Here is a 27,417-nt window from a genome sequence, read left to right on the forward strand (position 1 = left end):
GGGGGGGGATTGAGCAGCCGGGCAGAGGCGGTGCTGAGGGCCAGGGTTTGGGGGTGGGATGGCAGGGGTAGGGGAAGGGTTGGGCTGGGGGAGCTTCAAGGGCTTTGCCAACCTGAACAATTCTACTATGATCACACTGAGCTTTAAACCTCTCTTTTTCAAATTCTAGGTGGGTTTGCAAAGGTAAAACTTGCGCGACATCTTCTCACTGGTGAAAAAGTTGCAATAAAAATCATGGACAAACTTGCTCTGGGGGTAAGCCAAAAGATACTTAAAAGTTGGTAGCACCTTCTGCTGTTTTTGGGGAGTCCTCAAGAGCACAGGGGTGCAAGGTGCTGAAATGCTGCCTGCTTGTCCTGCTGGCTATTGATGGATGCTGTAGGCTTGAAAGAATTTTAACAGAAGGGCACAAATCTTGTGCCCTCTTGTGGAGAGGGCAACATTCTCTGGCTGTGAAATTGAGGAAGTTAAAGATTATTACGGTAATTCAGGCAGAATGCTGATGAGAATACTGTTTTACATCTGCGCCTCTGGGTTTTGCTGACCAATGTGCCAGAATCATAGGGGAGTACCAGCAGAGCTGTTGTGGCATTGAATTTGAGCAGCTGAGTGGTATGCTGGCATATACACATGCTGTGGAATTCTGTGTTGCACAATAGTCTGATGCTTACAGTGATGTGCGGGCTGCCAAGGTAGCTGGCGATTTCATAGCTTGCTGTTGTGGTCTCTTAGGATGACTTGCCTCGTGTTAAAATAGAAATCGATGCCATGAAGAACTTGAGTCACCAGCATATTTGCCGGTTGTACCATGTGATAGAGACATCCAAGAAAATATTCATGGTCTTAGAGGTAAGAAATGGTGTTTCTGCCGTGGTGGAGGTTCTTGGTTTTAGCTGTAGAGGTAGATGACGACAGAGTTCAAATGAAACAGTCCTTAGAAAGCTATCTCAATGATGAGCGTGTTCAAGATGCTTTAATTTGAAAATGAAGTAACATTCTGTGTTCTCTCTTCTTGTAAAAGCCGCTCTTCACTGTTTCCAGTAAGTGAAATAGCTTTAATTCCTATCTTGCACTTCAGTTATTTTAAAATAGCATCAGCAGGATACGTGGGACCCCAGAGCTCCTGCTTGGTTGTCACCTCCTGGGCAGTACATATGGCCTGTGACGCTAGTGTGATGTTTCCCTTGCAACGCGTCAGGCAAGAGGCAGGCTGCTCAGCCTGCTTGGTCTGCCGCGGTGCTGACCGAGCGCACGCGTCGGGGCACTTGGGTGCTACTGCCATAAAGCAGAGGGAGCAGAAGCGTGTCCTCTAGTTGCTGTCCGGTGCTCTCGTCATCGTTTAGATTTCATTACTGTATTCTAAATGCCTCTCTCTTTCCTCTCTCCACGCAGTACTGTCCTGGAGGAGAGCTGTTTGATTACATAATTTCTAAGGACCGCCTTTCAGAAGAGGAAGCTCGCGTATTTTTTCGGCAGATTGTTTCAGCCATCGCTTATGTTCACAGTCAGGGATATGCCCACAGGGATCTCAAACCGGTGAGCCTAAATGGTAGTCAGATTTGCATAGACAATAACAAACATCCACTTTGATTTCTCCATTAGGAGCCAGAGTAAGTTGTGCCTTTGTCATTGTCTTGTGCTTAGAGCTCTTTATTGAACACCTTCTGAAGGAGCATTATTTCTACTTGCTCCTACGTTCCTCAGCTCAGCTGGATGTGGCTGTATCTGGGGAAGGAGCTTCCTCTGACAGAGCAGCAGAACAACACGCTTCAGCTGGGAGCAGATCAGAGACATGGATCTGACTTTGAACATTGCTTGGGTGTTTTGTTACCTCCTTTATCCAGCTTGTACCTGGAGAGAGCCTTTACGGTGCCACTCTGTTGTGCAACCCATTCTGTTTTCACACCAGAAGCAAAAAGCGGCACCAATAGTTTAAACAAGTGGCGGCCAGACAGAGGGTGCAGGGGGCAGATGCGTGCTACTGGACCCAACCTGTGGTCTTGCTGTCGCTGCAGAGTTTAAGCACAGGTTTAGGGAATGGAAGACTTGAGTCTGTTTCTCCTTGAAGGGGTTAGACATCTCTGAGAAAAGCAAATTCTCAGTGCACAAGCATTTTCCTAGGCAGCTCATGAAATCTTTGCCTCCAAAGAACTCCCACAACAAAGCACTGTATGTACCTTTTAGGAGTTGGCTTGTAGTTGGAGAGCTGACAGATTCATAGGATCGTGTGCCAGCTTGGGAAGTGACTTCAAGAGGCTTCTGCTTGAACCTCCTGCTCAAAGCAGTGTCAGACCAAGCTTCTCGGGGCTTTATCCAGTCGCACCTTTGACCTGTCCTGAGGATGAGACAGCGCAATCTCCCTGGGCAACCTGTTCAGCTCTTCACTGTCCTTATGAGGGGAAAGGCTTTGCCTTATTCCCAGTCTGAATGTCTCTTGATGCCTGCTGTCTGCCATTATCCCACCACGCACTGCTGTGAAGAGACTAGCTCTGTCTTCATGCCCTCCCTGTAGGAATTAAAAGGCTGCCATGAGGTCTCTGCTGAAGCTTTCTCATCTCCAGGCTGAATGAACATCTTCCTCTCAGCCTCTCACAGAGCAAGCTCTCCAGCCCCCTGAGCAGATTGGTGGCCATCCACTGAGCTTACTTCAGTGCTGGGGGGGCAGAAGCCAGATGCACTGTTCTAGTTGTGCTGAACATAGAGTAGGGGAAGTTACTGTAGTCCTACTAGCTAAGCTCCTTTTCATACAGTCTATGATACTGCTGGCCACCTTTTCTGCCAGAGCAGACTGCTGCCCCATGTTCAGCTTGCTGTCTGTCACCCCCCCATCCCCACGCCCTCCAGTCTCCAGAGGAGGGCTTATAGGTGAATTCTAGCTGCTAATGGCAAGAATAAATAAGGTGAAAGAAAATGTGTTTCCTTGGATGCTTAGGTTATAGAAGCATTCGTTACCCCTTTCTCTTTTACCAGGAAAATCTGCTGATTGACGAGGGACATAATTTGAAGCTGATAGACTTTGGACTTTGTGCAAAGCCCAAGGTAAGAGTACCGGTTGCATCCACAGAGTTGAGCTAAATCAGCTACTGCAGGTACATAAAAAATGCATGTTTGACTTCACAGTGCGATGCAGAGACTTGCCCAAAGACCCTAAATTCAAGCTGTTTGCATAGTTGTCATCCAGTCACTAATAACTTGGTAGGGCCTTACCTGTAAGAGAGAGCAGTCAGCTGCATGCTATGACCAGACTGTTAGATTGCGTTCTCCTCTTACCCTTTGTCTTTTGTCGTAATCTAAGTCAGAGACCATCCTGTATGTACAGCACCTGCTGTCACACACAAAGGCCTGTAATATAAAGCTGATGTTGGTGAGCATTTTTTCATAAGTTTCTATGGAGTATGTCTTTTTTTCCAAATATTTGTATGTAGGTGGAGATTGTGGATCGAATCAAATAGTTTATTCCGGCTACACATACAAAATCCTCTGGTTCCATATGTTTGTACTGAGCTACTTCCTGAGTTTAAAACTGGTTTCTAGGAGACCTTTCTATTTGTCAGCTTGACATGTGAGGTGGAAGCTGTAAAAAACAATTTAATGGGAAGAAGATTTTACTGATCCAAAGACAGTTAATTGTCCTCAGAATGTTTTACTTGACTCAGGTTAGAGCATCATGCAGGCAACCAAGACTATTACCATCTTGGTGGTAGCACAGAATCATACAGAACGGCAGAGGAGCTCACCCAGTCCCACCCCCCTGCTCAAGCAGGCTTACCCAGAGCAAGGGGCACATCACATTGTCCAGGTGGGGTTTGAGTATCTCCAGAGGAGGAGACTCCACAGCCCCCCTGGGGGGGCACCCACCCTTAAGATATCTGTAGGTGTTGATGAGATCCCCTCTCAGCCTTCTCTTCTCCAGGCTGAACAAGCCCAGCTCCCTCAGCCTTTCCTCCTAGGGGAGATGCTCCAGTCCCTTTATCATCCTTGTTGCTCTCCTCTGGACTCTCTCCAGTAGCTCCTCACCCTTCTTAAACTGGGGACCCCAGAACTGGACCCAGAGCTCCAGGTGGGGTCTCCCCAGGGCAGAGTAGATGGGGAGCAGAACCTCCCTCGCCCTGCTGGCCACACTCTTCTTGATGCACCCCAGGATGCCATTGGCCTTCTTGGCCACCAGGGCACCCTGCTGGCTCATGGTCAGCTTGTCATCCCCCAGGACTCCCAGGTCCCTCTCGGCAGAGCTGCTTCCCAGCAGGTCAGCCCCGCAGCTCTCTGGCATATCAGCCACTCCTCCCAGTTTGGTGTCCTTGGCAAACTTGCTGAGGGTACACTCTGTCCCCTCGTCCAGGTCATTGATGAATAAGTTGAACAAGACCAGGCCGAGTACTAAGCCCTGGGGAACCCCACAAGCCTCATAACCCTCTGAGCCCTGCCATTCAGCCAGTTCCCACTCCACCTCACTGTCCACTCAACCCACACTTCCTGAGCTGCCCTATGAGGATGTTGTGGGAGGCAGTGTCAAAAGCCTTGCTGAAGTCAAGGTAGACAACATCCGCTGCTCTCCCCTCATCTACCCAGCTGGTCATGCCACCATAGAAGGCTATCAGACTGGTCAGGCATGATTTCCCCTTGGTGAATCCATGCTGGGTACTCCTGATAACCTTCTTGTCCTCCATTTGTTTGGAGATGACACCCAGAATGAGTTGTTCCATCACCTTTCCCAGGATGGAGGTGAGACTAACCTGCCTGTAGTTCCCTGGATCTTCCTTCTTGCCCTTTCTGAAGACTGGCGTGACATTGGCTATCCTCCAGTCCTCAGGCACCTCTCCTGTTCTCCAGGACCTTTCATAGATGATGAAGAGTGGCTCGGCAATGATGTCTGCCAGCTTGCTCAGCACTGGTGGGTGCATTCCATCGGGGCCCGTGGATTTGTGGGTGTCCAGCTTGCATATAATGCCATCTTACTCCAATCTGCTTAGAACAAAATCCAAGCAAAACAATAATACGGTTTTAATAAGGAAGTATTTTTAGTGGTTCTTCATCAAGTTATTGCATTAAGTACTGGTAAATAACCATCTAGCCTCGTGCTCAGTAGTTCTTGGATCATTTCTTCCCAAGTTCTGTCTTCTCTTCTCTCCGCAGTCTCAAAGAGAAGTATTCTTATCAGAGGAGGAGCTGTGGAACAGGCTGCTAGGATAACAGATGAACAAGCAGCTTGGGATCTGAACCTTTGTAGGATACTCATGGTCTTAGACAGTTTTTGCCTAGTGAAGCCATGTATTGCACCAAAGCAAAATATAAGATGAATGCCAATGCACAGTGGAGGAAAGTGGAGGCCTCTAATAAGTCGTTGCTAGAAGACTTAAGCTGTGTTAAAGCCGATGCTTCTGTGTGATTGGTTTTCTGTGTTATTCCAGGGTGGCCTTGATTACCATCTGAACACATGCTGTGGAAGCCCAGCTTATGCAGCACCTGAGCTGATTCAGGGCAAAGCATATATTGGCTCAGAGGTACGTTGCACAGTTTGGGGTGAGGGTTCCATGCCCCCTGCCCGTGTATTTAAAGGTGGTGAAGTTCAGATGTCCTTGCTTGGTTTCTCTCTCGACCTCCGCTGGAGAACATTGCCTAGGTGGTTCTCAGGAGCTGTGTGACCAGCCTCAGGGGTCACAGCCTGGAGTAGCACACGGTGCTCTTGGCCACGGATCACACAGCTGGCTAGTGCATCTCTAACTAATCCTTCGCTATCTAAGTTTGTTGCTCCATATTTTAGTGCCCTACAGAACAGTAACTTAAACTCCTTCCTTCTACTGCACCCTCTTTCAAGCAGCCATTTGTTCTGTTGATTCTCCAACTCTTGTTGCGAATTTCTGTGCAGGCTCAGTGTCCTGTATGCTTTACCAGGGCTGTTTTTAGCTTGAAATTTTGTATGAAAACTTGCTCTCTTCATACTGCACGGTGTAGTAGAATTTGAGAGAAGAAAAAATGTGGAGTTTATTACCCAGCTTTGATTCCATGCTTAGAACATTAGGGCCTGCTACTTGCCCTTGTGAATCTATCCAAAATGCTGTAATTGCAATTCCCTCAAACTTCCTAAATTGCTGTGCTGTTGGATGGAGTCACTCTTTTTTTTTTTTTTTTTTTTTTTCTCCCCCTTTTGCATACTTGTGCACCGCTGTCCTTGGCCTCTAACTCCTGCTTGCTTTTTTGTTTTCATAGAACCATAGAATGTTTTGGGTGGGAAGGGACCCCCAGAGGTCACCCAGCCCAACCCCCCTGCAGGAGCAGGGACACCTTGAACCACATCAGGTTGCTCACAGCCCCGTCCAACCTGGCCTGGAATGTTCCCAGGGATGGGGCCTCCACCCCCGCTCTGGGCAACCCCTGCCAGGGTTTCACCACCCTCATTGTTTGGTTTGTTTTCCATGAAGTCCAGTGCCTTTCAAGCCTCCTTTTTCTTTATGGTCTAAGTGGGTATCACAGTATGAGGAGGTATGAGACGTGTACCTTGTAGTGCCCGTACAAACAGAGAAGCAGAGCAGGGCTTTAAAGCTGATTGTAGCTGTGCAGACAGCTTGTTGTAATCAGTAATGTGTTACTGTACCAAACCCTTTGTGATGAGTTTGATTTCATTTTTGCCAGTGAAATCTTGTAGATTGGAGGTGATGCAGCAGTTTGGTGACCGAAGGAGAGGATATTGGTTACACTAGTGCTCCAGCTTGACTGAACTGAAAATTGAATTTGGGTTGTGTGCTTTCACTGGAATACAAGGATTCTGTCCAGAATTTAGGAGCCTACTTTTTGAGTTGTGTGTGGAATTTGCTGAAGGGGGATAATACTACCTGTCTGTAAGTCATTTTAGGTAGATCAGGTTCATTAAATTCCACCCTTATTTTTTAGGCAGATATTTGGAGCATGGGAGTGCTGCTGTACGCTCTGCTGTGTGGCTTTCTCCCATTTGATGATGACAATGTCATGGCTGTCTACAGGAAGATAATGGTAGGTATTGATGGTGCTAGAATACGCTAGGAACAGACATTGTGAAGCATTATGAGAGGCCTTTGCTCTTCTGGTGGCAGAACCTGTTGAGCTGTGCCTAGGGAAAAAAGGCATATCTACTGAATTTTGTTACACTTGGCTACCTTTCCTGTCAGTATTTAGTGGATTTGTTTCCATCTTCAGTTGGCCTTTGCAGTATTCTAGCTTGGTTCTATAAAATGATAGGAAATTGAGTTTCAGGAGAAGCATTTCCTTGCTGGTGGGATGGATTTTTGTATCTAAGCTTTTATCTGGTTTCTCCCTATATTGTATGAAATAAATTGCAAATAAGTAATTTGCTTTACCCACAATAATGTTCTTAAATGTCAGCTACGCTCGTTCATGTCTAGGGAAAACAGGATTCTGCATCTGCTAGTATGCTTTCTTCCTCCAAAATGAGGAGGAAATGTAAGACCCCCTAATCAACAGAAAAAGTTGAATAAATAGTAATAAATTCAGTAATTGGTTCTGTTTCCCTGTAAACTCCTCCTGATGTAGCTAAACAGCTGCTGTTCCGCATCACCCGCACACTTCTACCAACCGCTTCTAAGCTGCCATAAAATTTATGTTGATAAAGCTTCCAGTAAGTGAGTGGCGTGAGGAGTAGCTGTGTTGGGTAAGGGCTTTGGCTTCCTCTGCCTCTTTGTCCTTCTCTCACCCAGGGTCTGATATGTCTGAAAAAACCCAAACCAAAACAAAAAAACAAACAGCAAACCACCCAAAAAACTCCTCGAGAAGGTTCAAGGCCTACTCTGGTAGGAGGCCCCTGACAGCTGATCTACAAAGAGAGTGTTTTTGGGGTCCATAACAATCAGAGCTCTATACAGTGCAGGATTAGTTCATCAAGCATTCATGGCTTTTTAGTCTGGAACTGGAGTGAACTTGAGTACCTTGACAGAAGGTATGTAGGAAGCTCAGTTTGAGTTGTTGTAAAGAATTAAAAAAAAAAAAATAATCCATGGCTAACTGACCCAAAGAGATCATGTAAAGGTGCTGATATTCAGATGAGTCACCATTAAAATGATACGACTTTCCTACATGCATAATCATAGAATGTCTTGGGTTGGAAGAGACCTGTAAGGATTGAGTCCAACTCCCTGCTCATTGCATGACTACATAAAGCTAAACCATAAGAGCATCCTCCAGGTAATCTTAGCAAGTGCTGGCGATTTCTCAGAAAATCGCTATAAAGGGGAATCAACTGGGTCATCAGTTAGACTTGAGCTACGTTTCCCTCTCTGCCTGTGGCGTGAACTGTGTTGTCTAACCATAAAGTCCGTATATGTTGAGAATTTGTCTGTTTATAGGCATGCTTTTGTAGGACACCAGAAAAATGATCTACCTGCTTAAGGTGTTCAATCTCTTAAACTTGTCCGCGGTTGAAACGTGAACAGAGCGCTTAAGTGTGGAAAGGAGATCTTAAGCTTGTCAGAGAAGGCTTCTGCATAGTTGCGGTTGTCTGACCCGCACAGGAACCAGGAGCTGAGTTGTTGGCCCATGAAACTTTTTTAAGTGAACTGAGATGACCAAGTTTTAAAACTTAGTCTGAGTGCAGTTGAAAACCGATAAAGTCACAGGTGTTAAGATGCAGCCTTGCTATTTCTACCCTGAATTTGTTTTAATTTTATGTGGTTGTGAACTGAAAATTGCTTGAAATGAGGACGCTTATGCACTGTTGTGGAATTTAATTTCACACATTATAGATCCTGAAATTTATTGTAATCTCAACTCAGAACTATTGTTCCAAGTCAATGTAATAATCTGCTGCTTGAATCTAATTAGGATGGTTATGACTTACATGCAATGTTTCTTCCCCTGGAATGTTCCACATCTCTTCATTTGGGAATACTTCAGCAAATACCTTTACTTTTCAAATGAAAAATGGCGCTTGTGACTTAACTTCTGTAAAAAGAAAACCTTATTTCTGGTGTGATCTTATGCATCTGGTAGCTATTGTAAGCTTCCAGCATTGCCCTTGGTTGAGTAGATGCTAACTTTGTTTTTCCTTTTCCCATGTTCCAGAGCAATATATTGCAAACAAAATGCAGGGTACATGCGGCTGGGTTTCAGAGTAAAGCCGGGTTATAAAGCGGCCTACAGGCTCTTTATAAATAGCTCATTAGTAGTGTCTGTAAAGGTGTAGCTTAAATTCTTTAACCTGTGATGTCAAAGCAATACACACTCCGCTTAGAAATGCGTGTTGTGTAGAATACCAACTGTTCCACTATTCAGGCATTTGTTTGTAGAAGTAAAGCTGCCTTGACAAATTGATAGTTATGTTATTTTACAATGGCTGTTTACTGATTTTTATTTACTTTTTCTCCATTTTTCACTGAGAAGGAAATGATCCTCAATGGTGAATTTGGTTTGGTTTTTAGCTACTGTTGTTGTACCTCAAATCTGACAGCCATTTTCAATTTTCTTCTAATCAAGAATTAAAAAAACCCAAACCACCAGTAAATCATTTGCTTGAAAGAAACTTACCTGTTAGATCTGCAGCCTTTTTTCTGTCTGTGGTACTAGTAGAGACTGAAACTCTAGCATTAGATGTAACCTGTTCAAACAAAGAATAGCTGAAAGTTGAGGATGGTTTATTTTTAGTGTCTGAAAAGTAGTGATTTCAATGACTATTCATGTTTCAAAGTGCTAGTATCAGTTGCTCGTGCTCAAACATGTTTGCACGTATAAGACTTCAGTATCAAGTTGCCATGACGAAACAATGCAAGAGGTGAGGAGGAGGTTAGCTGCGAAAGCAGACCCAGACGGAAACGCCACACAAGCAGAGTGGGTGAAAACTGCAGCTGATGACCCAACCATAGCATTTTCCTTACTAACACAGCTGGGTCTTAGTAACACCATTAAACTTATTCGAGTCGTTCTTAAAGCTAAGTTTGCACATGCTGTTCTTCCTTTTTGACCGAATACAGATGTCATGATCATCCAAGTAATTAAGCGGTTCCCTTTGAGTTAACTGTTCAAGGTTCACTGAAACCTTTTTTTTTTTTTTTTTTTTTTTTCAGAGAGGAAAATACAGCATTCCAAAGTGGCTCTCCCCTAGCAGTACACTGCTACTTAGCCAAATGCTGCAGGTAAAGGTATTGCTTCTGTTCAATAGGTCTGTAAAGTGCTATTGCATAGGTCAAAGCATTACATTGGTGAAATGCTTAAAAAACATTGTGTTTAAACAAGAAGTTGAATTCTTAAAAATTTCTGCAGAAATGATTAAAATTGCCTTCTGCTGAAAGTTCTTTGAGAAGAATGATGGGGTATGGATATAATTTAGGCAAAGTTTAAATGGTTAAACAAAGTCTTCAAGCAGCCTGCATTTGGTTGTTCTTAACTGTGCTGTATAAGTAAGAGCTGTTTTATAAATGAAGCTAAACACACTGAATAGGCATTTGGGCTACATCCAAGCAGTGTGCCAATGCTAGATACTGCTGGAACATTTCCTGTGACTGTAGGTTCTATAACTGCTCTTCCCAGCTCACATGTTTGACCTTCCTTCTGGTGAAGCCATGGAACAGTGTTTCCATCGGAGCTTCTAACCACCCTAAAATTCAGAGTAGAAGACAAATTGTTTCTTCAGTTGTTCTCAATGATTTAAGTATCAGCTTGATTTTTATTGCCCACTAGGTGGACCCAAAGAAGCGGATTACGGTCAAGCATCTCCTAAGGCACCCTTGGCTCATGCAAGGTTATTCTGATCCTGTTCAGTGGCAAAGCGAATACCCAGTGAGTACACTTGTCAGATGAACGCTAGAGTATTTCATGTCATCCTTACTGGCTTACTACCGTCCTCACTCACAGTATGAGGGTGTGAAGACATTTCTCCAAAGGTGAACTTTGAGATGGCCATGGTTCCTTTCTGACTCTTTTTGCTGTCCAAATGTGATTACTTTCTCTCGATTTCTCCTGAGGAGGAATTTCAAACGTGTTTTCATTGTGTTCTGCAGCTGATGCTTAATTCCCCAAATAACTGACTTTTCATCAAAATGGGAGGTATTTCCACATATGAATGACCGGTTGCTTCTCCAGGCTGCTTGGTCAATACTTCCTTTAAGGTGCAAAATGCAAATGCTCTTGAGAGCGTGTTAGGCGTGGTTATGGTTTATCTTATATCTAGTCCTGACTGAAAGTCGCTAGTTTGAGTAGAAGTTTGACATCATTGAAAGGTCCTGCCTCTCTATCAGTTGTTTATTTGTCTGAGAGACTGAGGTAGTATGGAGAGGTTGTAAGCACAGAGGAGAAGTTCCTGTGTGTCTGCAGCCAACGCCACGCTTTGGCCACTGGATGCCACTGTTTCTCTAGATAAAGAACAGTTTTACTGTGCTTGCAGCATCACCTCTAACTGGCTCCAGAAAAGATGTGCATGTCTGATAGCTATGAATATTTAAGGATAGATGAAAGCATAGCTTCCATCCCAGTAAAAATATCATCTGCTGTCAGGCTTTCTTATTTGAATTCACAGCCTCTCTCCAAGGAGGGGCCAGACTGTGAAGTTGTTGAACTTGTATGGCTTTTTCAGTCTGTTCCCTACAATATTTAGCTATGATGCTAACTATGGAAAATACAAGGTCTAAAATAATGGTTGATTGTTGACTCAGCCCACTGGGTTTCACAACGTTGTCACGGTCAGATGTGGATTATGAGACAACTTGAAAGCCTCACCCTTCAACATCAGTCATGTTCTTGCAGCTGGGACATCTTGATGAAGACTGCGTAAGAGAGCTTTCTGTGTTTCATAAGCAGAGCAGGGAGAGTATATCGGAATTAATATCAGAGGTAAGACATACATGTCAGTAATTTACAGTAATTAAACACAGTTTACAGTAATCTAGTAAATAAACTTACTGCATTAACAGACTGATGCTCACTTATTCCAAGTATGAAATTTTTAATAGCCTTCAGAATTAAGGAGCCTCTGTAGAACTCCAGAATCTAGGTGTAGCTTACAACTACCATTCTGAAATTCAAATTTGTTTTTTTTTTCCTTTTCCTCCTTTAATTGGGCTTATGATGTTTCCTAAACTTTACTGGTATTTCCCACCATGGTAAAATCCTTCTGAATCTTTTAAAGTCAAAACAGACTTACAGAAATTTATAGTTGAACAACAGATGCCATTTGCTGAGTTAACTCTTTACTTTGAAATGGTTCAGCTGAGTAACTGGGGGGGAGAAGAGTAAGAGAAAAATATCGGAGCATCACCCAGACTATAAAATTTATTTTTGGGAGTTACTAGTAAGTTGTTTTTAAAAAGTGAATATGTTCTGTCACTTTGGAGTACAAATGACAAAAGCTGAACTGACTACTTCTAAAAGAATTGCGCAAGTGCTAGCAATGACATTGCAAGCTGTAGAAGAGACTTAAAACATGGTGCCTACCCCAGCTTTAACCCAAATCTGAAAATTCTCCGCTGAAATTAAATTTTTTCTTCATTGTACATGGCAGCAGTGACATAGTTCTTCACTTTGGAAAAACTGTTAGGGTTTCCACATAACTGTGGTAGAAACAGACTTTTAAAATGTGTGTGATACTTAAGATGGGTTTGCGGAGTTAGTGCTACTTGTTCCTCAGTTATAGGAAATAATCTTTCTACACGGGGAAACGTCCTTACAAAGAGGTTTGTGGCATTTACAGAGCCCTCTACAGAAACTTTCATAAGGCTGAGTTTGCATTGTACTTACAGTGTTTCCAAACAGGAGATTAAAATACTCTTTTGGGCTTTTTTCCCCTCTAGTGGACATATGACCAAATGTCAGCAACATATCTCTTGCTTCAGTCCAAGAAGGCTCGTGGCAAACGTGTTCGCCTAAGGGTTCTGTGTCCGACAGGGCATGCCAGTACAGCACAGTCAGCAGGCCTCAAGGTAAGTTTTCGAATTCAACAGGACAACATACTGATTAAAACGCTGTCCTGCGTTAACAAAGCTCTGCCTGGGAAAACAGACTGGTGCCCTAAACATCAGTGAGAGAGCATGCATGCAGTCAGCCAAAGTCCTGGTCATTAAACTGTTCAGTCTCCTCATTAGCATGTTTTAGCAAGCTGGGCTGCTTCTATGGTTTGACATTAGTGGAGTAGCTATCTGGGAGGACATGGTGCATTAGGAGTACCGCACAGGATCTCCCCTTGGCTACTCATGGAAATGGACTAAAATTGCCCATTGTCTGGTCTACGTGGTCATTCCAGATTTTCCTCTGTGGTGCGTACCTTCTTACTGCACTTTCACAGTAGTCTAAATATTTTTGTACCTTGCTTGTTGCATTTAGCACTGCTTAATAAGGAAAGTCTTCTGAAACATCCTGGCATGTCATCTGGGCAGCCTACTTTGAGGTGACGTGGACGCTACACGAGCTGATGGTCAAAGGGGAGAGACCCATCCCTTCCTTACCTGCTTCCTTTTAGAGCACAGTCCCAGAGGATTCTGTTTATTTTGAGTAAAGGAAGCATGTTGCTGATGTGTTTCTCGTGAACTGGATTCTCAGGCAGTCTTGTGTATCTTATGGTAATTTCTGTTCCTGTGGCTTGGTAGTGAAGTGCAAATGGGGCACTTCAGAACTTGCCTACAGTCGCTAAATTGCTTGCAATACCATGTATAATACGCAGCTATCTGTGATGTCAGTGACATTCGTCTGTGCTTGGCAAAAAAGGCATTCAGTAAAATTGCAGACTTCCTATTAGCCATTCCCTCTTGAACTGTAGACATCTGCGTAAAATTGTTAACCAGCTATCTGACCGTGCTATTCCCTGCGTAGAGGCAAGCACTCCGAGTAAATACTTTCCTATGAATCTGATTCAATTGCATGTCAGTCATTTCAGTTCACTCATACGACTGCTTTGGAATGCAGATGAGAATTCAAAGATTAACAGTGCTGCAAAACAGATCATGAATCATCAGTGTTGCTGAATATGCATAATGTGGTTTCCATGGTCATGGTGGGTTAGTCTTCTACCACCCGTGCTCAGATGATTTTATGGTGGAGGCTCTCTAAGTTCAATAGTGCTGGTGCTGTGAAGTTACTTCATCTCTAGTGGTGTCCTAGGTAAATTGATCTGGCTGATGCTACTGTTTAATGTAGGCATTATGCCTTCACAGGTGATTGTGACAATCATGTCTACGTAATTCAACAGTCCATTAGTCCTTCTGCGGTGCTCAGGACACATTTAACTTACTGCATGTAGATACTGTGAGTGAATATCAAGTGAATTTGCTGAAATACCCAAATAGCAAAGTTCTCCAGCTAGGGTTGGTCTAACCGACCAAACAGCACCTTTTAACTTAGCCAGTTTCTAAGTCTGGTGGCACAGGTTTGTACAAAATACTGCTTTATTTCAAGCAGTTTGATGTAGGATATTCCAAACAATTCACCATGGCATGAATTTCTTCCGGAACACAGTAGCCAAGGAATCCTATTCAGGCATTCATACTGTAACAGAATGTGATTTCAACTACAGTGTTGGGCTGTTAGCTTCTCAGCTGCAGCTAGCAGCCCTCTGGTAAGGGCTTTTTAGTAAGTCCTCATAGTAGGTCTGGTAGCATACTGGGAAGCTCTGTCTCTGTTCCAGTAGTAATGAGAGACCTGATCATTGAAATATCCTTGATCAAAGACCAACAGAAGCTTACCTGCCAGCTGAACATAGGTTCCTAAAATGGTATCCATTCCAGCTGGAGACCAATAATTTAAAATAATTTTATGCAATTTCACTAAAGTGGTATGAAACAAGTCCTTGGGAAGAGTTTCCTGAAAATAACAAAAGGTGTTAGAAACTGAGGATGCTGTGGTATATGTCTAATTGTATGTCCTGTGAGCCATGGAGGTCAGCAGTCTTGGCTGAAGTTGTGAGTCCTGTGATTTAATGAATGACAACTCATTAATCAATTCATTCATGAATTTGATGAAGGCTTCCAAATGCTAGTTCAAGTACTGTTGCAGATTCCAGAGTTGTATGTTTTGGATATAATGTGTTTAGCTTTATCTGTCCCCCTTCCAGACTTCACTGCATTCTTTTCTTGGGTTCTTTCCAGCTTATTATTTCACTTTTGGTAGAAAGAGCTTGTGGTCCAAGTCTTGAAATCAAAGGCAAGTATTTTGTGAGTTGCTTCTCTTCTTGACACAGGTCATAGAAGATGACTTGGTAATGGTGATTTGAGAATAATTTCACATCCGCTTTTGATACAAATGACAAATTCACAATGGCAATATTAAAGTCATATTATAAAACTTAGGTCACTGTCATGGCAACTTCCATTAGCTGTTAACCATAATGAGGAACTTAGAAAGAAACAAGATTTAGATTTTAATGACACTTTTCTGATGAGATCTTCCTTTTAGTACTGCAGTGGAATCTCAACTGAATCTTTTTTTTTCAGTCTGAAAAAACTACGACACAAGAAGATGTGCCAGACTGCAGTGAAGTGCCGTGTGCATTTGGATCCATGGAATTTTCTGACGCAGCTTCACTGTTTGAAGAATCTCCATTAGAAGAATTTATTCTAAATACTCACAGAACAAAGCAGGTGTTTGAAGAGTAAATACTAGTCACTTTAAAAAAAAAAAAAAGAAATACTATACTTAATTGAAAAAATCTTACTCACATTGTACGTAAAGCTTACTAAATTAACATCTAAATGTTTGGTGGACCCTGGCAAGGGGAATTACAAACTGAGTAAAGAAATGTTTTAAATATACAGCTGAACATAAATTGTTGCTTCTTCTAGCTGTAGGTCATGATTCATTTGATGAGAACTTGAGTTTTGACATTTGGTTGGCATAAAAACAGCATATAGGGAATGAATAAATGGGCAATGAGGATTTTAAAACTGATGGGAAAACAATAAGGTACAGCAAACAAGTTCTGGGATCTAGGCTATAGCTGGACAAGTCTTTGAAGAAGTTCAGCCTGTCTGTATTGGACAAGAAAATCCAATGAATCAATTAAATTAAACCAAATGAAAGTTCTTAGCTGTCTTTAGATGAACTGATGAGGGGTAGTCTTAAATGTGCAAGCTGAAGAATTCAGAAGAGGAGGTAAGGAAATGGCAAGTGATTTGAGATGTTTATTAGCAAGTTATAGAGGGAATCAGAGGTACTGAAGAATTCTTAACTATTTTGCTCAATAGGTATCATTGTATGGTATTTTTAAGCTCTTTCCATTTTAGATTTTCCTTGTCTGTAGCATTCCTGAATGTGATCAGAATACAGCAAAGAATGTCTTTTTTTTTTTTTTTTTTTTTTTTTTTTTTTTTTTTTTTGTTACATCTCTCCTAGCATTCAAGGCATGATGCTCAACTGGATGATACGGAATTCACACTGTCAACTCCAGTGACAAGAAAAGTGGCATCAAAGAAGCATGAAAACAAAGAGAATGTTGATACAGAGTCAGCTTTAAGAAATGAAATGCCCTTTGCGCTTCCCGCTCCAAAGACTCCTTTCGTGAAGACTCAGACTGACACGGAAGTACAAACCATACCCTTTCAGGCACCTGCCTTCAAAGGTACGCTGAACGTAACTAATGAAAACTTAGAACATACACGTTGCTTAGGAATTACCGTAAATTAAAATATGAACACGGTACTTGTGTATTCAACGCATCTGTTTCTGGAAGACCTAACTTTTTTTGCCATTTTCACCAGCCTGGTCTCTCTAGTACATCTGGTAAGGTGCTGCAAGGGGTTTAACCACACATCGGGGCAAGGTACTTGTATGTTAATTACAGAAGTCATTGCTGCTTACCGTATCGCACATGCCTGCCGTTTGGCACCCTCTGACGCGGAGCCAAGTGCTGCGTTCCTAAAGCTTGCATCTGGTTCCACTTTTCCATGAAGGCTGAGAACACCGTTTCCTCAGCGCTGTTTTTCCTTTGTTATTACCTTGAATGAAAATAAAGGTATACTTTTAGTCAAGTCTGCCTTAGTGCTGCTTCTAAGAGATATCTAACTGTTGGATTTGTTATGGTAGCATATCAGCGTTTTCACAGTAACAGTCGAGTGTGGCCATGAAAACATGTATGTTACCTGCAAGATCTATACATTGTGATGTGGTAGACCACAGAAATCTGTATAAATTGTGCCAGCTTTTCTGAGTTAGCAGAAATTTCTGTCCTCAGCCTGTCTAGCCTGTTCTCACAAACAATGATGGATCCTGTATGTACATTACCATTCCCTTCAGCCATTAACATAAAAATTTGGTGTTGATCCTGTAAACTCTAACTCTGTCATTCAAATGCCAAGGGCTCCCTACAATAGGAGACTTCTGTTCCAGGTGCTAAGGAACATTGTTCAGGAACAGTAAGTCTTTGCAGGCTGATCCAAGTTATAAGGGGTCTTGGACGTACTGCAGTTCGATGACATCCTTTGGAAAGGGAAGGAAGCGCAGGATGTGCGCTACAAAGACCAGTTGTTAATGAGTTTGATTTTTGTCTTAAGATTGTATGCAGTAACTCGTGAAGTTTGACTTTATGGTAAGTTTAAAAAGCAAAAGGAGGTATTCTTTCTGAAACGGGAAATGCAGAAACCCTGTTTGAGCTCATTTTAGTGAGGCCTTCCTGAGGACCAAACAATTAAAAGCTAATTCTTTGTTTCATTGAAAGATCTTCTGATTTGGGAAAGGTAGTATTAACACTTCCTTTAGAGATAGGAGAGTGGAAATTCCCACTGGTGATTTTGAGATGATCATTGCCTGGGGCCAGGTGCAATTCCGTAGGGAGCTAGATCTTTGAACGTTGAAGTTGGGTTTGATTGGAACAACTCATTTGCTGACTGTTTCACTTGGTGTTTGCTTCTGCACATTCAAAACCATGCTCTGCAGAACTCCGTCAATGCGTGCGTAAGTATCACGTTGAGGCTGTTGGGTAGTGTGTGTTATTAAACATGGCTAGATAGACTCGCACCCTTCGTGTAAGGGGAAATGGCTTGGCAAAGAACACAACTGTGCTCAGTATTTATTCTGGGACCAGTGGCAGAGCAGGAAAGCAATTGTAATCCTCTTGCTTCCAAATTTCTAATGTTGAATTGCATTGGTTGCTCTAAGGCTTGACTTGTAGAGCCCTGGGGAAATCAGTCACCGTTTTTCTTTGTAGAGTAGGGGTAGGATTGTTATTATACTAAAAACATATTTTATCATTCTGAAGATATAGATCTGAGATAGAAAAGGGGGCTGGTTTTGCAAAAAATTATTAATCATGAGAAATCCTTGCTGAAGAAAAGAAAATCCTTTATGCAAAAACATACCTGTTTTGGCTTGGATGCTTTCTTTCAGAGAGCCAGTTCACTACGGTCACCCCAATTAAGAAACCCACAGACCCAACCAACACAGATGAATTGACAGCTGCTGAGGTTCTTCCTGAAAGAAGGTAAATGTCCAGTTATTTTTGTACACTTCTGATTTAGAGCAGGGCTACCTTAATCCATGTACTGCCTAGGAAGCCTCGTTACAACAGCAAGCTGTTATTTCTGTTCTTTTGGTAAAAACCTTCCTAACACCTCTTTCTACATTCACTAGAAAATACTGAAGGCAGAGAAAAGTTTTAAAACTATGTAACTCTGTTATCTTCAGAATATATTCCTATTTTCCATAATGTAAGTTCCTTCTTATTCCAGTTCCCCAGAGGGCTGCAGTTTCTCTATGCGTCTCTGGGCTTAAATCTCAACCGACTTTAAAACAGAAACTCTCATAGTACTGCACTTGCTTTGGTTTTCTTCATTCTGTCAGGTCTGGTGATATTTTAGTGGCGTACCTGAAATAACTGATTTCTAAACACAGAGGAAAAATAACTGATTAATTTATTCATGTAACAGGTGTCACTCAGTGGAACTGGATCTCAACCTAGCTCATGTGGACAGCAGCCAAAAGAAGAGAAAAGCCAAAATATTCGGGAGTCTTGAAAGAGGCCTGGACAAAGTGATCACCATGCTGACGCCAAGCAAAAAGAAACGATCCGCCAGAGATCGTCCGAGGAAACTTAAGGTATGGCTGCTGGAAAAAAATCTTACATGTAAAGAAGTACAATTATTGAAAACTTCTGATACCTTTAGAAATGGTCTTGTGGAAACTTCTGTGATCTGACTTTCCTGCGGTTTAGAGTAAAGTGCAGAGATGCAGCAAATATCTGCTGACATTATAGCGTCCCAGTTACTGCCAAGAGCTGTCCTGTCAGTCTGGGTTCAGGCAAGTCACCAACAGATAGAGGGAGAAGTTTGGCCATTGCTTCTTGTATCCCATCTAAATCAAATGTGAGGGAAGCAGGATGGTTTTAAAGGAACCCTAGCTGAAAATTTTTAATCATGCTATTTGCATAGAGATACTGCTAGCTCTCCTACTAAAAATCCAACCAAACAAAAAAGCTTTGTTAACACTCCTGGCTTAGGTTTCTGTAGTCCAGGAGTGATATGTCTGTTCCAAGACAGTCTTCAGATGTCAAGAGAACACGAAATTAAAGTTAAAGCCTAAATAACTACACCTCATGAAAGAATTTCTGACACCGTCAGCATAATTTTGATTCTTAAAGTTTTGATGTTACTGTGTCTGAGCCAGCTGGCTACTTGTTCTCCTTTAAGTAGCCACAGAAAAAGCAGTTCCTCAGACAGTGCGTTGCACAGAGCACTTCAACATTGCATTAATAGTTTGTACCTACCCGAGCTGATGCAGGAGGCTAATATTAGCTTCGCAGAGCACACATCGAATAGCGGCATACTAGTGCAGTGAGCAGTCGTGTGTACATCACTCAGCCAACAGGCTTCGACGTTATACTGGGACAAATTTGCACCTGAAGCTGTAGAGGAAATGTTTGAGAAACATGATTAGCAGGACAGAGGCAAAGGTGTTCCTGAGGCACAAAGAGTTCCACAGAAGTGCTGTAAGCCTTCAGCCGCTGCCGCCTGGGCCCTGCTGCTGTCAGGGCGCCTACTGTACAGCAAGAGCCGTGCACCGGGGAAAGGACCACCTTGTGTCCTGCCGCCTGTGCAAACGGAGCTCAGCTGCTGTATTGCAGGTGGAAGCTTTTCCAAGAGGCACTTGTCAGAGGCAAGGTGGCAGCCTTGCAAGTTCAGGACGTGTGCTGGGCTACAAACCTGACCAGCTCATCGCACAGGAGTCCAGACTGTGCGAATAACTCGGGAGCCTGGGCAATCGGAAACAAAAGTGAGATCTTCTGTCTCTCAAAGCTTTTACCCTTCTGCATCAGCTTCCCTTGTCCGTGCATGTCCAGGGACGCTGCAGTACAGTAGAAGTAGAAGGCAGAACTTTATTTCACAGTGTTACAGCATGGAGTTGCATACGTTTTGGGCTGAACAAGGACTGTAAGAGCCAGTCTTTGACGTTGTATCCTCAACCTGTGCTTGTTTCTCAAGCTATTTTATGATCTCATCTTGTCTCATCTGCTCCTGTGACTTCAGAAGCTAGACAGAGCCTTTGTGGCATATCACAGTTGGCATACACTCTCTCCTGCTACCTGTGGGTGTCTGAAAGTTGTTCAAGAAGTCACTTACGGGACAAGTGACATAAAAACCCTGTAACAGTAAACTTAGGAGTAGTAAGTTACCTTTTCCTTTAAACACGGTGATGATTTAGTCCTAGAAAAGCTGCGTGGTGCCATGCCTGCTCCCCGGTACTGGAAGTGCTCGGTCTCAGCTAGGCAACGCGCGATGGGCGACCTCCCAGCTGTGGGGCGTGCAGTGGGGTGCTCTCGGCACAGCCCGCTGGCTGGCTGCTGCAGTCCTCTCCAGGAATCCCCTCTGGCTACAGACAAGGCTTCCAACAGCCTCCATGCTGCTCTGGCCCACTGCTGCTACTGTGGATTTCACGATGGATTATAGTTTGGGCATGCTTTGATATTAATTGTCCAGCAGTTGTTGTTTAGTGTTCCTCTTGCTGCTACTACAACGTCTTCATTACAACCAGGAAATTTAAGTGCTTGTCACTGTGGTTAGCTCTTCCAAAGCTTTCTTTACGAAAACTTTTTGTGATGTCTTCAGTTTCAGGAGAAATCTTTTTTTTCTTTTTTTTCTTGACACTGTTTTTAATGACCTGACTACTTCTAGGCACACTATAATGTCACCACCACTCAGCTACTGAATCCAGACCAACTGCTGAATGAAATAATCACGGTTCTTTCAAAGAAGCATGTGGAATATGTTCAGAAGGGGTAAGTGCAAAATATGGTGACTCCAACTTGTATTTGTCTAAATAGTCAGTACTCCAGTCCTTGATAAAGCAAACTTTTTAAACTTAGTTTCTCAGCCTCATATTGTAAAATACAACAATTTTATAGAAAGTGTATGGAGCACTAAGCAAATGTGTGCAATAAAACTTGTCCACACAATGCAAAACAATGTTAAGTGAGCCCTTTGACAGACATGAATCGGTAATAGCGAGGTAGCCCCTAGAGGCTGATGTGAATTCTGTCTCTCTCGTGAAATTGTAAATACGAAAGGTTTGTTAGGGTACACATGACAAAATTGGACAGTTTCAGGAGATAATGTGGGTACCTTCTAGCCCTCGTTCTTGTCGGTTAAAAGACATTAGCATTTAGCCAAGAGATTGGTACGTTTTAAAAGCTGCACAGAATCCACACACCTTTGTGTGGGTTATGTTAATGTGTAGGATTTACAAACTAGACGAATGTGTTGGAATAGGATTGGTTCCCCGTTCTGATCACAGCTTAATGTCTGTCTCCTAATTTCCCGATGCGTGGAAGGAATGTTGTGCTCACTTACAAGTATGCGTTTGCTAACGTTCTTGAGTATTTAAACAATAGGCCTTGTAGAATGTCAGTGTCTGCTTCCACCTGGAATGCATTTGCAGGCTCAGAATCCGGAAGGGTACTGAACAGCACAGAAGCACCTTCTCCCATTGTAATGATTTAAACTTCGCATTCGTTTTTTCCACTTTTCACACCAGCTGAGCTGTAACCAGCCTCTCGGCAGCGGTGTCCCTGCAGAGAGGAGAGTGGGCTTCTCTAGGAAAAATGTGGGAACATCTCTGTCCCTCCGGCTCCACACTTGGAGAATGGGGGCTGTGGCTAGCGCAGTTCCTGTGGCTGGGTAGGACGTTGGAGCTACGTGTTGGTACTGGGGCACAGCGATGGTGGTCTGGGACTAAAGGATTCAAAGCTCTTGGTTCACTAAATTCTGGGTTGCTTCCCAATATTCTGTATAGCAACAGGATAACGTCAGTCAAGTGGTTGTATTAATTCAAAATCACCTTGCAAAAGAACTGTTAAATGTTCCATGATTGTTCTGTTTTCCCTTTGTTTCCTTTGTTGTGTAGCTATACCCTGAAATGTCAAACACTGTCAGATTTTGGCAAAGTAACGATGGAGTTCGAATTAGAAGTGTGTCAGCTCAGTAAATCTGAAGCAGTGGGTATCCGGCGGCAGCGGCTTAAAGGTGATGCCTGGGTCTACAAGAGGCTGATGGAAGACATCTTATCCAGCTGCCACGTGTGACTGGCGGCTGCGCGGGCTGGGGCAGCAGCAGGTTTGCACTGCAGCTTTAATCACGGCACGTTGGAAAGGTCTGCTCCGAAAAGTAATTCTTTGTCACATTCACAGCTGTATTTGAAAAACCTGTCATCGTTCTTGGGTTTTTAATGATCCCTCTCTGTACATAAGCCTTCTGTATGTTTCCTTTAATGTCAAGTTTGTAATAAATGTTCTGCAACCGCAGTTCTCCTGAAATAACATTCTGTTCCCCCTCTCGCGTGTTTTTCAGGTATGTGGGTCAAAAAAGTGTTGGTGTTCGTATGCTGAAGCTTATTTTGGCACATCTTCAGTTACCCAGTACATGTGGCACAGAAACAGTCGTTTGCATAATTCTCTTCTTGTCTCTGCTTAAGTAGGATTTATTGAGATCATTAACTAAGTCACAGCTGTGGTTCCCAGAGTTGCACTGTGTGCTCAGCGCTGTACAAAACAGGGCCATCTTCAATAAATGTGAAGTCAAGAGTGCTAGGATTTAAACAATGATCCCACATAAAACATTTCTGTATCTCGTTACTAAGCCTCGGTGGTGCTTAACAAGCGTGTGCACGTCCTGATGCTCTTGTGTTGAGCGATCATCAGATGGCTGTGCTAGGAACAGCAGCACCTTTGGACTGATGTGAATGGGGAAGGCATTTGTCTCCTGGGCTGCCTGCAGGGAGGTCAGAGAGATGTTTAGCAGCACGGGCTGCGGAACTTAAGCACTAGAAGTAAAACTTAAAATACACAGAACCCGTAAGGACCCATAAGTGTAATGCCTTAGGCAAAGGCCCGTGTTGTCCTGCGTGCAGCGGTGTTTGTGCCTTTAGCCTTGCTGCAGGAGCAACCGCACCAGGATAAATCCAAGCAGCAGTGGGAAGAGGCGCGTTGAAGCCTTTCTCTGCAGATGCCCAGTGACACCCGGGCAACTTGACAATGTGCTGCAGTTTCTTCATCATGCACACGGCCTGTGCTGCATGTAAACCCCACGTTACAGGCCCTCGGCGAAAGGCTGAGGCTCGCCCCTCGGAGGGTCGGGTAGGTGGGTAGTTGGGTGGTGTTGGGAGCTTCCAGCAACAGACACGAGATACAGCTGCTAACTAAAACACAACCCTTAATGCAGTAACTAGAGGCATTTGTTAAAGCAGTTACTGACCAAGGAGGTGTCCATCATTTTTTTTTTTTTTCCAGTGCCAGGTTGCCCCTTTGCTGCTTTTTAGGCAGGTAAAGGAATAGGGAAGGTTTTCAGTGAATTTCAAGAAAAGGTAGAGAAGTTTGCAGGGGTCTGTGGGAGGAGAGCGCTGCTGCTCCTTTAAGTGTTTCTGGTCAAGAATCTTTTAGATGGAGAAGGGGATAATGAGAAAAGAACAATGTGAACAAGAACATGCAGTGACACAAGCCTGACCGACAGATGGTAACGAGAACCAGACCCGGTCGGTCACATTAATTGTGGAATGTGGTAATGTTCATTTCGGAAAGGTTTTCTGATCGAGCACCTTGTCAAATGGGATACTAAGGAAAAGAGGGGAGTCAGAAATAACAAGTAGAGGGATGCAAACTTGACAGACGGAAAGACAGACAGCAAACCAACCTGGCCAGCTGCAGGAGCGGAGGAGGCTCTCAAGAAACAGCCACGACCTGGGACTTTGCAAAGGGTGAAGCTGGAAGCCTGAGGGTCCGGGGATGTTGGAGGGGGCCGGTGGGACCGTGCCAACTGATGGGGCGATGTGCTGAGGTCACAGCCCCGCGCCTGGTGCCGGCTGCTGGGGGGGGCGAGTGTCTGTGTCTGCCCCAAACCGGGTGTGCGTGCGTATTCACCGGCAAACTTAGAGCTGGGCCAGCGGGTGAGCAGGGGAGGGTCCGTGCTGGTTTGGGGGGCACCACGAGTGCGGGGTGCCCATGGGACCTGTGTGCGAGTGCTGCGTGTTTGCAGTGAGCACCAAGCTGGATCAAGCGGCGAGCAGGGGACCCATGGGGGGGTCCAGGGTCCGGGAAGGGGGTGCTGGGAGGACAGAGGGGCTGCACTGGTGCTCAGGGGGCCCACAAGTGTGTGTGTGCTGGAGGAGGCAGCCGTGGTCTTGACATCCCTTAGCTGCTAATACAGAAATGTAAATGGTGATGCCCACAGAGTGCAGGAGATCTTACAAGTGGGATGTGACCGGCACACGAATTAAGGGTCTGTGCTGATAAAAGCATACCTAACCTATTGCTCTAACAGGTCCTTAAAGCCTCATATCAGCATTTAAACACTTTCTGTACCTGACTCATCTAGCTGCAACATCAGACTCCCATTGGGGTTGTGGATGTTGAAATTAGAGTCTGCTAAATATCAGTTGGAAATAACCTAGAAATGCCATCAGCGCAGCCGAGGGCTGTACCTGGAGCACCGCGGGACTGCGTGAGCTCTGGGTTTTGCTCACTTGCTTGTGTTTGAATGCAAACTTTTCCCCAAGAATTTGGCTTCTGCCTGGAACTTGATCTGAATTGAAATAAGGGTAGAAGATGGAAGGGCTGATTGAACGAGGCGTATTGATAGCAGCCCAGCTAATGAATAGCATGATATGTGTTTTAGATTACCAATCACAACTGCAAAGCCCAGGGGTTGGAGAATTGAAACATGAGCTTGCTTTTGCATTCCTTGAGTTTTAATTTCAGGAATGACTACAGAAGTATCCTGAAATACCTGAACTGCCACTCTGCAGAAGCACATTCTCTGTGAATGAGTATCTCCTCCCTATGGTGACAAGACTGATGTCATGAAAGGACAACCAGTAATTAAGATGTCTTGTTCCTTCCTTCTTTTTAAGCTAAAAACAACTGGGAGATAATTGATTCAGGTTGTCTTACAAGCTCTGATGTGTGAAATAAGGTTCCTCTTCATAGGCCACCATCCTGATTTTTTTTTGCTAATATTCCATGCTGTGAATGAATGACATCTGCTGATAGGAATCAGAGAATGGGCCAGAAGCAAGATCCATTTCTGTTTTTTTTGAAATCAAACTGCTGCTGCGCTATCAGTAATTTTTTTTACTGAGATTGCTGGAAGTCTCTTTCAGCTGATCTCGGGTGGAACTCAGGGGGAGGCAAAAACAAGGGTTAACATAAAGGAGCTGTGTGGTGTCCCCCAGCCAAAACCAGGACAGTGGGTAACGAGGAGCACAGGTTGTGTGCCAAGCTTGTGGAAGCCTCTGCTCAGAGAACACAAGGCCAGAAGGTTTGTCTTGCTTCCCTGCGTGCAGACGGCTCCTCTTGCAGGCAGCCAGGCTGCATAAAGTCATGTGTATCAGTCTTGAAAGCAACCAGTGTGCTATACCCAGGAGGCTGCCCTAGCGCCATTCCCTTGGCTAGGAACCCCTTTTAGAGTCTAAACTTCATTTATGTGATCTTGGCATTACCACTAAGTGTCACAGAATCATTTCGCTTGGAAAAGAAAGACCTTTAAGATCGAGTCCAACCATCAGCACTGCCAAGTCTGCCACTAACCCCTGTCCCTAAGCGCCACATCCTCCTGTCTTTTAAGTACCCCCAGGGATGGGGACTCAACCCCTTCCCTGGGCAGCCCCTTCCAGTGCTTGACAGCCCTTTCAGTGTTTTTACTAATGTCCAATGTAAACGTCCTCTGGCACAACTTGAGGCCGTTTCCTCTTGTCCTACCTCTCCATGATGCTACCATTTGTCCAAGTATATGAGTAACCATGACTTATCAAGATGTGTTCTGCAAGACTGAATCAGCCAAGCTCCTAGGGCCTCCTCTTGGCTCTCAATTTCGTCATCCTGGTGTCAAGTACTCCCCTGGCTGACCTTGGTTCATCTTCCTTTGAAAGGAGGTGATCGAATGATCCCTGTTCTTGTAAGTCCCTGTATGGGCTTCATGCAATAGCAACACTCTGTCCTCTTTCTGCCAGAACTACTGTCCCTAGTACTTTTTGCGATGGATATTTGTGCTCTTTCCACTGCACATGTTCTCAGTTTCTCCCTTCCATTACTCTTTCTTCATCTCTTACTTAGTGTTATCAGCAAATTTCTGTAACACCTTCTACAATTTGTGTCCAGGCTGCAAATAAAGTTATTTAACAAGAGTAGTCAAAGACCAGCTTGGCAAAAACCTACTGGAAGCTCTCTGCTCTTCAGCGCTTCACCTTTCATGTCCTTGACTCCCCTGTCTGCAATTCATGGAGCAATCCCTGTCCTTCCTAGTGTAATCCATTCCCTATCTGCTGCAGTATCAAGTGCCCTTCAGAAGCGCGGGTCAGTTCTGCCATGTATTGTTTAGAAAGCAAGTTCCCAGAGAAGGGCTGGACTAGTTCTGATATTTTATCAAAACTGTGTTGCGTGTTGATTTTATTTTGCAGAACAGCAGCGAACCCTTCCTGCTTCACCCCTACAGCCCGCCTGTTCACATGTTTAAATGATTTTTCTATTCAGAGCTTGATGTAAGGACACTTTTGAAAGCCCTTGCTTAAAAATTATAACATGGAAAATATTTTTCATAGAGAATATCACCCTCTCATCACTGTGCTACTCCCTGCCTCTTTTCTTTGGAACTTGGTTCTGCGGAGGAGCAGGCGTGTGGCTGGTTCGGGTACGCGATAGGAAATGGGCAGAGAAACTGCAACTGGCCTGTGTTAAGATCAAAGCAGATCTGTGTCCTTTGAGCAGACAAAAGTGGAATTAAATGTTGAGGAGAAGGGAAAATCCAAATATGTCTACACCTGGAAGCAAAGCTAGTTATTGGGTCTAGAGAGAGAGATTTGGTATAGGTGTAACACAAAGGAAAGAAAGCATGGACTCATTTTCCAGGTTCGGTCAGGGTTGAGGCTATTAGTCTAATTGCTGGCCCTTTGTTTTACTTAATTAAAGTCAATATGCTAACTAAGGGAATTGCTGTTCTGACATCTGTAATTTATGAAAATAGTGAATAGTTGAAAAAACAAGCA

General features: G+C 43.8%; 1 protein-coding gene across 1 annotated transcript in view; it reads left to right on the plus strand.

The window, feature by feature from the left end:
* Nucleotides 1–22,468, plus strand: part of MELK (maternal embryonic leucine zipper kinase) — a 24,286-nt gene extending 1,818 nt beyond the window's left edge. Inside the window, exons 2-17 of the mRNA XM_035897862.1 lie at nucleotides 170–255; nucleotides 733–849; nucleotides 1,393–1,536; nucleotides 2,971–3,039; nucleotides 5,409–5,501; nucleotides 6,889–6,987; nucleotides 10,047–10,115; nucleotides 10,660–10,758; nucleotides 11,722–11,808; nucleotides 12,765–12,893; nucleotides 15,396–15,542; nucleotides 16,294–16,519; nucleotides 18,283–18,376; nucleotides 18,822–18,990; nucleotides 21,063–21,166; nucleotides 22,291–22,468. Coding sequence (XP_035753755.1) covers nucleotides 170–255; nucleotides 733–849; nucleotides 1,393–1,536; nucleotides 2,971–3,039; nucleotides 5,409–5,501; nucleotides 6,889–6,987; nucleotides 10,047–10,115; nucleotides 10,660–10,758; nucleotides 11,722–11,808; nucleotides 12,765–12,893; nucleotides 15,396–15,542; nucleotides 16,294–16,519; nucleotides 18,283–18,376; nucleotides 18,822–18,990; nucleotides 21,063–21,166; nucleotides 22,291–22,468 — 1,910 coding nt within the window. The remainder of the gene's footprint in view (nucleotides 1–169; nucleotides 256–732; nucleotides 850–1,392; nucleotides 1,537–2,970; nucleotides 3,040–5,408; nucleotides 5,502–6,888; nucleotides 6,988–10,046; nucleotides 10,116–10,659; nucleotides 10,759–11,721; nucleotides 11,809–12,764; nucleotides 12,894–15,395; nucleotides 15,543–16,293; nucleotides 16,520–18,282; nucleotides 18,377–18,821; nucleotides 18,991–21,062; nucleotides 21,167–22,290) is intronic.
* Nucleotides 22,469–27,417: the final 4,949 nt, after the last annotated feature.

This window comes from Egretta garzetta, unplaced genomic scaffold, assembly GCF_000687185.1.
Source record: "Egretta garzetta isolate BGI_Z169 unplaced genomic scaffold, ASM68718v1 scaffold277, whole genome shotgun sequence".
Classification (NCBI taxonomy): domain Eukaryota; kingdom Metazoa; phylum Chordata; class Aves; order Pelecaniformes; family Ardeidae; genus Egretta; species Egretta garzetta.